This window comes from Mizuhopecten yessoensis, unplaced genomic scaffold, assembly GCF_002113885.1.
Source record: "Mizuhopecten yessoensis strain PY_sf001 unplaced genomic scaffold, ASM211388v2 scaffold11145, whole genome shotgun sequence".
Lineage (NCBI taxonomy): Eukaryota > Metazoa > Mollusca > Bivalvia > Pectinida > Pectinidae > Mizuhopecten > Mizuhopecten yessoensis.
In genome coordinates this window covers 2519655-2532806 of record NW_018408902.1, presented here as the reverse complement: position 1 = coordinate 2532806, position 13152 = coordinate 2519655, and the positions used below count along the sequence as shown (strand labels likewise).

General features: G+C 33.3%; 1 protein-coding gene across 14 annotated transcripts in view; it reads right to left on the bottom strand.

The window, feature by feature from the left end:
- Positions 1-7012: 7012 nt before the first annotated feature.
- LOC110466759 overlaps positions 7013-13152 on the bottom strand; it is a 29435-nt gene continuing 23295 nt past the window's right edge. For 13 of the 14 annotated variants that reach the window (XM_021523485.1, XM_021523494.1, XM_021523489.1 and 10 more), the window contains 3 exons: positions 9663-9714; positions 9020-9086; positions 7013-8337 (listed from right to left, as the gene is read on the bottom strand). In XM_021523485.1, the coding sequence (XP_021379160.1) occupies positions 7332-8336 (1005 nt within the window). In that variant the 5' untranslated portion in view covers position 8337; positions 9020-9086; positions 9663-9714 and the 3' untranslated portion in view covers positions 7013-7331. Of the gene's footprint in view, positions 8338-9019; positions 9087-9662; positions 9715-11917; positions 12102-13152 lie in introns of those variants that run through there. The other variant, XM_021523493.1, reaches the window with a different exon arrangement.

Sequence of the window (13152 nt, the reverse complement as noted above, 5' to 3'; positions counted from 1 at the left end):
CACGAAAACCTATCTTTAATTTAAAAATCTTTGGAGAGCCTTATTTTTAAAGACGTGAAATATTGACGAAACATTTAAAATAAACGAGCCTATATGATATGTCAACAAAACATGTGCTGGGAATTTCCATCTACTATCACAAAATATATTTTTTATACTCCAGTTATTTTCTTTATCAGCACAGTGATAAACACTCAGAAATAACCAAGTATTAAAGCATAAAAATAGATGTTACAGAGGATGTATAAATAAGGTCACTATATATAGTACCCTGCATTACCCGGAATACCAGCTCGTGTGATTAATTCACAATTCAGAAGAATATTTCACAACACGTGATGTTTTTATACAATTTATCTAAATGGGTTTTAACTTTACACATCGAAAGTATTCTACCTATCTATCTGTAGCACCAAACATTGTAGGTCCCGGCTGGTTCCGGGATACATCCACGCTCTTCAAATTGAAATTAAACGCTTTGATTTTTTTTTAAATATTCACATTACACCAGGATCGTTTCAAACAAATATACCATTTTTTCAAGTAAGTGACTAGAAAAGAATTGCAATTTGCAAATTCAACAAATAGTTTAATTTTTTTAACCAAAGATGATCAACTTTTAAACAAATTAATTTAAAATTTTGTAAAGGCTGTACGAGTACCGAAATATGCAATGGGATGAAGGGCAGAGTTAGGACACAGTGTGTGAGTGGGGGTTCCGATTCCTGTCTAACAAAGAAAAGGGGGTGCATACTCGAAATTTGAAATATATTTTGTGGGCGTGGAAGGGGTATACTTTTTGAAATGATATTTAAGTCATTTCAATAATGCTTTTAGAAGTAAGTATTTGTTTTTGTTTATGGATTTTAAAACCAAATTTCTATCGCTCAAAACAGTTTATTTTTCATGCAAGTGTGGATTAAGCTTGAAAAGGATTACGTCATCAATATTAAGCTTTTTGGTATAATGAAAGTTTCGTGTTTTGACAATACCTTTCAAATATATTTTTTATCATTATTTGTCTTCTGCTGGATACTTTGTCATGATAGTATTTGGCTCTACAAATCAATATTAGAGTCAGTTATAGATTCTTTCTAACCATAATATCAACAATATCATAAAAGGGAGGATACGATATTGATCGCCGAGCAAAAGTTGATATTTGTTGTGTAAACATTAGGGTACTAAACCTGATACAGCGAGCAGTAAATACTTTGCTGGTTGTAAAAAGTAAAAGGAATACAGGAAGTTAAGGAGTGAATGTCATGTTTAATTGGGTTTTTTATGGGCCTTAGAAGTTGTTATTTTGGGGAGAGGAGGGGCTTTAGCACACCTGTGGTTCTCACGGGCACTTGGAATCGTATACTCATTATCGAATAGGTTTACAAATACAGACGAGAAACATTACAAACTTTTATTACTGTTAATTGTAAAAGTGCAGGATTTGATTAGAAAATTTGCTTGTACTATCTTGCTGACGTTTCTAGTAAGCCATTCATGGCTTGATGCATTTGATATAATGCTGTAACATTGTTCGGGACGTTTAAACTCGTGTATTATGTGATTGGCAGGTTGACAAAAATATCGGATTTTTATATATATAGCGTCCATGTCATGTTCTTGACTAATTCCTCGGGTTTTACCTGCAGATTAGATGTTAGAACTAAATTGTTAAAGATATACGTAATTCTTCTTTCAGTTTATCGCGTTTAACCCATCATGGGGCTAACGCACGTGCGAGATAACACTTTAATTGTATCTCTAATTACATAAAAACTGCTTCAGCGACCTTCTGTGTTCAGTCTCTAGATTAGTCCAACAATGTGACACCTTCTTACAATCTGTCATGGAAATATTAGAACTTTAGTTAGATTTAGTAATAAATATACTGATTAGGAGATAAAAACACCAAGTTGTAATTGACTAAACCATCAGGCAATCTAAACAAACTAAAACGACAGCAAATTCAACGAAACAGGCAATGGGCCGCTAGAGTGATAATTACCAAGAAGGTTGTGTATTGTCAGAAATATTGCCGAAAAGGTTTCCGGTAGGGGCTATTTTGGTAGCAGTCAAGTACAACTAAAACTTACAAAGTGCATCATATAATTGATTTGGTAGTTAAAATACAATGTAATTACATAGATGCAACTTCTTATAGCACTGAGATTTTTCATAAGGGTCAATGTTTTCAGGAAGATTATAAAAGATCACTCAACTAACAAATTCATTTATTTTACAGCACGTGATCAAAGTACATGTAACATCCTGTTTTTGTGTAGATTTTGTATTTATATTTCAAAACATTCCAATGTTATTTACAGATATTCTGTTATATATTTTATTTACCAATATAAATCTTAAGTCTTCACAATGGCATGCTATTCAGTTACCTAAAGCTACATTCACAGTACCAAGTGATATTGGAATACATTTTCATAGACAGAGGCAGCACATTTGATGTTTATAATATAAACATAAATGTAAAAATAAAATGTCTGAATTACCTATATTGTTTGTTGCACTTTCGATTGTTAATTTATATGATAAGTTAACCGAGCTAAGATTAACTAAGGGTGCCATCAAGTTTGTTAAATGTTGTTCTATTGTTTGTAAATTTCATTTGAAATCCCACACTTCAATATTTTATGATAATGACTTGTATGATCAGACTTAGTTTGATGGTGCCCTTAAAGCTTAAAGATGATGTAAATTGACGACGTAATGGGTTTAGCCTTTCAGGACTTTCAGTACTTTGATATGTATTTGTGTCTTTCTTGACGCTGTTGAGTTTTTTGGGCTTTATTCGCTTTTATAAAAACAATGTGTGTTGACGCTATAATATCTTTTGTTTTCGTTCCAGTTTCACGTTCTAGTTATTCACGTTTTGTTTTCGTTCCAGTTTCACGTTCTAGTTATTCACATTTTGTTTTTGTTCCAGTTTCATGTTCTAGTTATTCACATTTTGTTTTCGTTCCAGTTTCACGTTCTAGTTATTCACATTTTGTTTTTGTTCCAGTTTCATGTTCTAGTTATTCACATTTTGTTTTTGTTCCAGTTTCACGTTCTAGTTATTCACATTTTGGTTTTTGTTCCAGTTTCATGTTTTAGTTATTCACATTTTGTTTTTGTTCCAGTTTCACGTTCTAGTTATTCACATTTTGTTTTTGTTCCAGTTTCACGTTCTAGTTATTCACATTTTGTATTTTCTCTGATGTCTAAACTGTCTTAAGTGTAAAAAAAAGTTTATGAATAGTGGATCACATCCTAGAAATCTTATCGAGTATCAATTATTATGCATATACAAAGCTACATCGATGTAAATTGAAATGTTTGTACCTGACCATGACAATAAGTCGTGTGTCTGCATCAAAATCTTTCACAAAGACAGTAAACCTAGTTCAAGATTTAATCAAATGTTTGCCAACGGTTTACTCACGCCCTATTGAGCTATAAACATGATGTTCCTTGGCAACAGATAGACAAGTGTTTCCAAGAAAAGTTATATTTAAAGACAGTTAGGAAAGAGTTTTTGTATTGCATGATTTACATTTCAATGCTGTATTGTTATGTAATAGGATTTCTAAGAATTTAAAAAACAAATACATAGGTGACTGCATATTTGAGTCGGGAAGTGTTGTTATCAAATTTCTTTGTAAGGAACACTGATGTCACATTGACATATTTTAATCTCGATCTTTTATTTATTATTTAATCGTATTCCAATTAATTTTTACATTGGCGATTCCTTTTGACTGTGCTAGTGGACTATCCACTCCAGGTGTTGCCCATTACCCTGTAGCTGCAATTTATTACTGCACAGTTAAGAGGAAATATTAGTTTAAGAATGCATTATCTGTTGTTGGCTCAAGTTGTATTTTTAACGTTACAAAGGGTTTGCATGTACCTGTCCCCTTTCGCTGTGTTTATATATGTATCGAAACACTTCACACTTGGATATTCAATCTTTTGACCTTTAGTACGACTGATGAGTCGTAAATGAACGAAATGGACACGTGGTAGATCGTTTACTATGATTTGATATCTCTATTTTATAAATTCATTTTTTAAGTAGATGCTTGTTTACTTCGTTTTTCTAGCGGTACATTTATTAATACAAGCACCGTCTCTAAAGTTTTTTTGTTCTTTTTAATTTAAAATTTTATTTTGTATTCGTGGATGTGTAAAGGTTTAAAAACTGTTTATCTGAATCACTTATATACGTATATAGTGGATTGCGATTGGCCTATCATTATTGATAATGATGCTATTATCTATGATAATATAATATTGTAAAGTATCATTGATTGATTATTGTGTTGATGGCTTAGTAACATTAACTTGGCAAACAATAGTGCAATAGCGCTTTAGAGTAATTTTACAAATTATATAGGGCGCTACATAAATGTTGTATATTATTATTATTATTATTATTAATATTTTATCATTTAGTACAGTTAAACTTTTCGAAAACTCGAGAACAATAACCCCATCGACATGGTAATCTTGCCTCTTCTGTATAGGAACTTCTGTCATAAAAAGCGCAGTACCTCGTTTCCTCTACATATATAAGACTTACTTATAACAATGTAGTTTCTCTACATGCTATTTACTTTCAATTTTGACTTATAGTCTAGCCATATCTACGTGTGAAAATAAAACCTTTTCCTGTCCTCTTTTTATAATCCCAGCTGATAAAAAAAGGGATTTGTTTTATTTGAAATAGGCCATATTTACCCTTTAATGGAACAAAATATGAAAACAATCCCATTGACTGAAGTTAGATAACATTGGAAGCCACTTAGGAAAGAAAAGTCTATAACATTAATTCAACACATATGGCTCGTTTAAGTATCGGGTTCATATAGTCTGTGATTTCAGACACTGAAAACTTACAGAAATTGGCAGTTTTTCGCAATACATTTCATTTTGTAATAAGAGTATTACGTAATCATGTATATATTGACATATACAGCAGTGCCTAATTCATGCAAGTACAGTCATAGTTCTCGAATTCAGATAAATTCACAATATCGATGCACGATAAATCATCGGAAGGGGTGGGGCTGGGGGATAGGGGTGAGGTAGATTATGAAAAGATCTGATGAAGGTGACAGAGTACATACCGTACTAGTAATCGAAACGTCACAAAGAAACACTTATTGGTTGTGTAACAAGAAGCTTTTCATATTCCATACTTACCAACCCGAAGAAAATGTTAAGAAATAAGGGTGAGGTCATTTTCGATAATTACGCTCAGTACGCTCTCTGCACCCCTGGAATATGTCAAAGCAAAATTGAAGGCTAAGTGTGTGCCACCTTGTTGATGAGACAATAAGACAAGTTTGATTCTTTGATGTACATTAAAAAAATATCGCAGTCGCATAACGGTAAAAATTGACTGGCTTTGAAGTCGGATGTCACCCCTTTGTAATCTTCAAAGGACAGCCTGGCGATTGGTCAGGTGTTTTTACCCGAGACCAGGCTTCGATTTTTCTATGAAATATCCCAGGTGTGCAGAGAGCGTAGGTGAGCGTAATCCCGGGAGGATCGCGGGTGGGTTGAGGTAGGGCTGGCGGTTCGGGGTATATTTCCTTGTTCTTCGGTATCTCCATATCATCGTAAATTTAAAAAACAACATCGTCATAGTCTGATATCAGTGAAATCTTATGTTTCAAAATATATCGTTTAATATATATTGTCTCCTTTCCATAACTCACACTTCGACCGTATCAGATTGACCGTGCTGTATATATGTATTACAAGTAGATAAAGGATGATAAATGTGATATGGGTTTTTTTAATTTTTTATTTTACCCTTTAATTAACTTTGTCATCAGCTAGGTAACCTATCAGTGATTGGATATTTTCATTTTAGAAAGTCAAAACAAACAAACGCAAGATAACCAAAGACAATTTTATTTAAACATTAAATCGATATGATTGGATTTCGAATAAATTATAAATATTATGTATGATATTTTGGCTGACTAATAAGAGCAGGTTTCGATTGATCGTTAAGCTGGACAAAAAAAATATAAAAGAATTTGTTAAAAAATAAAGTTATTCTTTTATATATTTTGACAAAAGTTCTGTTTATGGGTGCAAATAAAACTAGCAAGGATAAATATATATATTTATAATTTCAAACAATGTAAATAAATGTGTTATGTACAATGTATCACATTAAAATAGGAAAGCATGTTCTAAGATAAGAATAATAGGTATATGTAATTAAAAAGAATAATGATTGTGTAAATACAAATTGATATCACATTAAATAGATCGAAATATATCAAATTGGACTTAAGAGAAAGGGTTCACTCTACTAAATCTAAGATTTAACGTAACCCTAAGCCGTACACGGCACGCATGACTTCCTTAGGTCAGAGATATCTTACATAGGTAACATAATCACAGCCGAGTGAGCGTCAAAGTAAGGATACATATCCAAACTTTACCAATTAATACATAATATATAGCAAAGCATAGCTCTACTCCCTCCTATCTGAAATAATATTTGATCAGATATATTTTTACCATTTTGTAAATATAAAAGAAAACAAACATTATTTAACGTTTATAAGAATCTGATGAAAACTTGGTCCTTGTAATCGATTCATAAACTAACACTATGAGGGAAATTTTATGAACTGACTTAGATATGAAACGAATTGTCTGATTAATAATTTCTACAATATAAGGATGTGACATATACACACAAAAAATAAGAAATTAAATTATTCATCCTCAGTTTCGAAGATCTGCTTATGATGAATAGTACAGCAATGCATAACCTTCAAGGAGGCGAAATATATTGTTGTTCAGATAACTGCTATTTCTCCAGAAACTGTATATAAACGTATTTCTACATAATGAACATAGTACCGAAATGAAAACGCTCATGAAATCCGGAATCGCAATAAATAATACTATGTTTAAGGTTCGGTATATTTTTCCAATATTTCATAAACAGCCTGGACTAAAATATATGATTATAAATATTCATTTATTTTTTTTATAATTTGATAAATTATCAAAGGCAGTGTATTTGGTATCCATGTCCTACACCGAATTTCTGGTAGAGGCAATTAGTTTCATAGGACTATCAGCAGACCCATCACTGACAAAATAAACGAGGACATCAAACTGCCAGCATCAGAGAGACATGTTCCTATGATTAGCAACTACACTGTCTTATCACCGCCGAAGGAGACATATTTTAGGGCAAGCAATGTCGCTACCATACCATCATCCGAGGAATTAGCTTTATTGGCCAATCATTGTTGTTATTTGAACATATTGTAATTAACAATCACTAAGGTGAAAGGTCAATATGTCCGAACATCCGGTGAGGAGAAATGATTTGATGATCCAGCATTATTTGATTTTCCATGACAAGCCTTGTTTTGGAAATCGTACGGAGGCGGCGGCTGGGAGTCAACGCCTTCATACGCGGGAGGGTGTATCTCAGCCGTCACTAACATACTGCGCTCAGTGTAAGAAAATTCCGGGCTATCACATCCTGATCGCCCGCTCGAGTACTGAACCGGAAACGTGTCCTCGAATGAATACGGCTTTTCATACGAAATACTTGACGACGCAGATAGGTCCGTAGGTGAAAACTTGGGCAACTCGCTGCAGTATGCATTACACTGATGGTGCGAGAAAAATGTGGAGATGCCTCCTTCACCGGCGTCTGTGTTGCCGTATTGTCGCGCACGCGAGTGAACACAGGGAGTGGACAAGGTGTACGAGTGGCCATTTCTTACTCCTTGTAGTCCAGACATAACCAGCTCCTCGTTACTAGCAGAGTAGGTGTAATGGCAGAACGCCTGAAGGATAGGCTCACAGTTTGATGTGATTACACCATTTTTGTATATGAAGGAGACAAAATCACCTTCCAGTTTCTCTTCCAGCAACACACATTCTCCCTCTGATAGAACTTTGTCGTAACCTTTCAGGAAACGAAAAATACCGTTAAACACTGATACGGTGTCCATAACAGCCGCTAGAGGGCGCAGAAATTTGATAGAAAACTGTGGGAATCTTTTCGAGAACCCTTCGGCAAATTCTTGCGCCTTGACCGCTCCACTAACTTCCGCTTTGCCATCATCCTCTGTTCCTTGTCCGTAATTTGTACATTTAATTATAGCAGGTGTTTGACTCCAGTAATTGTTTGGCACATACATCATGCCCTCGAAGGCTGTTTTTCGACTACCGACAGCAATTGGGTAGAATTCGAAGCTAGAGAACCATTCGTGGCCATCTTTACATTTGGTCAGAGATGGAAGAGTACAGTTGTCCGTGTGTTTCAATTTTGATAGAATCCCCATCCTGAAAATGAAGCAATTGTTTCGTTATAAATATTAATGTTTGATCATACCAGTATAAAATCAGATTTCTATTCCATTACTCAGATATAATAACAATGATATATGTGTCCTAACACATGAGATTGAATTGATGCTGAGTGTAACCATTAATTACCGTTTCCCGTACATTTTTTTTTTTTTTTTTACAAATAATATATATATATATATATTTATTTATTTATTTTTTTTAACAATAAATTTTATTAATATGTGCAATAAGGCTTTCGTTGAGCTTTGGTTGGTTTTCATTTATGTAAAGTAAAGTACCATGTATATACTTTGATAATAAATTCCTTTACGGAATTATTCTTTTTTGTAGGATAACCCATGATTGCGACCGCTTCTTCTTAGCAATATTTCACTATCTAAACATATATTTTTTTCTTTATTTTTATTTTCTTGTTTAGTTTTCAGCATCACTAACTTAATAAAGATTGCGTAATATAATTGCAACCTATGAGATCGGGAATTATACCAATAACACGTAATACCTTTTCCTTGTTTCTAAAGTAAACAAATGTTTTGTACTTGATGTTTGATTTGGTTATTGATGACCAAGAAAAGGAAAATTTATATGGAAGATGATAACACCTACGTCAATTTAAGTTAATAGCTGTTACATAATATTAACAAAATATACCAACCTTCCGGTCAACACATGTACACAGATAGTACCAGTGTGTCAGGCCTGTATTGTCGATGTTTTATCACCTTTAAGGATAACGAAAAAAATGTATTAAAGCACATTTAATTGATTGATATTGAGCAGAAATTCGCCTTGGTAATTATATTTTTACATCGGATGTTCAACAAAGCTTATCCAAATATTGTTGACAATATGTGATTTTTTCATATTTCATTCATATTAAGGAAACGTTTTGACGTATCCTTTAATCTGTATCTTATAATGTCTTCATAATTAATTACCATTTACATGTACATAGCATACATGTTCGCAGAAAGACAATATCGTTGCTACAATTAATGATTTCGGGATATTTTAAGTAACGCCATGCAACAATCACTATTATGGTAATACAACATGTTTTTGAAAATAAATCTTCATAATGTTTACTTGGAGTAATCCAAATTAAAACTGAAATACTTCATAAAGAAAAACAAATATCTAAGATGTTATTAAGAATAACTTATGTTCATGCATAGACAGACTTACCTACTTAACTGTATATAGCGGCGTTTAAAATCATCATATGATCAAGTCGTAAAAGGAAAAAAACTTTTTTTTTATCTATACTGATATAAAATGTTTTCTTTTTTCTTTTTTACCTGAAATATCTGGATATGTTGCCGGCCTCCTCACGAATGTTCAACTGAGCCCCTGAAGTAAAGATAAGATATATATATATATATATAAACATTAAGCACATGGGCGTTTCACCAGAAATTAGGAACGATTCTAACACGAATATTTTATGTGACTCTGAAGGTCAATGCCTTTGTGACATTACGTAAGGCACAAACCATACACACATTGGGGGTTTTCTGGACGTATGATGGCTATTGATAAAAACACGTAATAAATAAGGTATGTTCCAAAATAGCATAGGTTGTTCAGGTAGCAGGTGATGTTACTACCTATATATGTAAACAACACAACACAAACTCATAAACGTCTATTTTATAATGGTTTGTCATACAGACGCCCAACGTCACAATAACTATGTTCCTGAAAATAATACTCCATATTTTGTTTACATAAGTAGCACACGGTTACTGGTAGTTTCCGTTCTAAATATATGTAACCGGCACAACTCTGGTTTCTCCTCGTAGCAGTATTTTAAGCTTGCCCAAACGTGATAATACATGTCTGTGATATGTTGATAAAAAAGTGAAACGGCTGAATAAATAGTGATGATGTCCCGAGTGATGAGATATATTTGAGGTAACACGTACATAAACGTTTCAAAATAAAATTCTTTATGCACTCTGTCGAAATAAAGCAAATGCGTACACTTTCAATCAGCTGTCAACGTAATGTGATGATTGCATTAGGTTATGAATTATATGTGGTTAAAGCGGCACTTGTTATTTAAACAAATGTAAACTTCCTCACGCTAGTCTTTACGACATATAGAGCGTATTTAATGGGTCAGTACCATAAATATTCCCCGAGTGTGACAAATTATTGATATATTTCACAAGTGCAGAATATAACCAATATTCTCGCCGGGGTGACAGACAAATAACAGGCTATCAATATATTTCAAGAGTCCTAAAAAATCTTGATAAAGAAGCATTTTGACACACGAGTGAAATTTACGCGATTATAGCAAAATCTTTCAAAATGTGCATCAACGATGGTGCGGTAATCAAAAAACGTTTCTGTAAGGATATTTCTCGAAGAAAATTTCTACTCTGCTAAAAGAAACCGGTTCTGTAGTTAAATATGTGTTAACGAAACACGTTAAAATGGTTCAGTATCTAAGATTTTACTTATGCATGCTTTTTGTTTTCTAAGTGGAAAAGTAATGCATTCACTCATAATTTTATTTCAGCACAATCTAACAGGTATCCACAGTCTAGTTTTGAGGGTGTGTCAGTATTGATATATTTCATTTGGTGAAAGATTCAATCTTCTCAAACCATCTAAACCTTTCAGTTAAAGTCTTCCCTTGCTCCCTTTCTCCTAACATGTCTCGGTCTTTCTCCTCCTCTATCTCTCCATTATTGTTCTCTCTCGTTCTCACTCCTCATCTCCCCCTAGCGGCACTTACATTTTCAAATCAGCCATATTAATAGAAATCTTTAGAGTTTTAATCATTGTATGAATTACTTTTTTATTTAAGAAGCCTGAGCGTATAAACAAGGTCACGTGTATAAGGCATCCTGGGAGAAAATCATCTCAGTATGTGATGTTATTTCCCTTCTATAAGCGATATTAACAGAGACGTTTACCAAGTCTCTGGTAATGTGTGTGCTTAGTGAGTGCATGGATTCACCTGGCCGTTCGCGTGTGTGTATGTAAACATATGATGTATTAACCCACTCATAAAAGCACATGTGCTTTATCTTGTAACATGTGGAGTGGATTCCTCCGGCATAGCAGGCATGGCTGAGGAATAGACAGATGTACGCGTGAACGATCACAGGAGTTACAGGGAAGCGTTACTTAACATAAACATCAACATCTGGGCCATAAGTACATATATGTACATAAAACAAGAGTTTATCAATGTATTTTATTGTTCAATTAAATACAGTAGTATCAATCAGTCGGTATATAATAGAAACTGGAAAATGGTGACAAAAAATAACCCTGATGACGAGAATGGTATATCATCATATTACAGGAATATGTCAGTTATATTACCTATCACGACAATGATAATTTAGTATCATGACCATTTGTATATATGTTATAGTTTAAACTTGTTGTGTATTACAAATCGTCAACGAATGATATTAAGACTGGCGAACATTTTGTCAATTTAGATTGCAGTACTACATACATGAACATCTTTACTTAAATACAAATAAAGCATGTTTTCAACATTTATTATTTAATGAATGTTAAATCGTACCTTTGACGGGCGACGAAAAAAACACCATCTGTGTCAAAAATCTACATACAGCATCAGTTAAGTGGGATCAATGGCGAAAACCTTCACTACACAGCTGTCGAATAACCAAATTTCACAAAAAGGTATTTCTAAAACTATTAGTAAATGATAATAATGATTTATATGTGAAATGTGTGTCGTGGAAAATTACCGCCTGATTATAGAAAGCTGAGGCACAAACTCTGTATCCGGGATGAAAAAGGTTACTATGTCCGCGATGCATAATGTATTCAGCGAAACATGATTTTAACATATATTGTTCACTTCCTTACCTAGGCAAAAGTATAGTCAGTTTTATTGTTTTTTATTCTCAATTTAGAACATCAAGACACCTATAACCTATTTGTACGTTGTTCACTACGAATAAGATAACCAGACTTTGTATTTTAATACACTAGGAATATCGATACACTGCAAATACCCATTCTTAAAGACCTACAAAGCTGCTTCAATGACAAGCCTGTTTAAGCACCTGTCTACTCAGTGATATTACACAACAAGTAATTCCAAGAAAGGTGGGGTTTTATATATATCAAAAGGACATTCGTGGAATTTTGTCTTTAATGGAAAAGTGTATATCAATTCGGTTAAAACCAGGTTCGCCCTTGAACCTACACTGCAATGTTGTTTTAGAAACATCACGATCATTTGAGTAAGTGCTTTTATCAAGGTTGTTATTTTCAAATTAATATAACATAAATATTAGTTTACACTTGCCAGATCAGAACTTGCTCTGAGTTTATATACATGTACATGCAAAAAGCTGCAACATTGTATATGGGTAACGTCTTGCTTATATTTGTAATGTTTAATATGTATTACTCTTTATGTAGAATTACAATATGAATATTGATACCCCAGCAAGTATAGTGTACACCGAACATTTAAGTAGTCTGGATGTTGTCTGCTTTAGGATGTCACCTTAGAGATGCCAACATTTTCTGCATGAACTGTTTTCAATTATTGAAATATCCAAAAGTAAATGTTTGAAGCAATCAAAGTGATATCGTGATCAGTTAACTCGGTTTTGTAAATAAGCTTTACGGGAAACTGATCAGAAATCATTTTTTTTATTTGAACCAGAAATATCATCAGCGTAATAGATTGATCGCGTGTGATTCATATATATATATATATATATATGCTTTACTATCAATCAGTCGACATGAGGTATAGAAACTGGAAGATGGTGACAA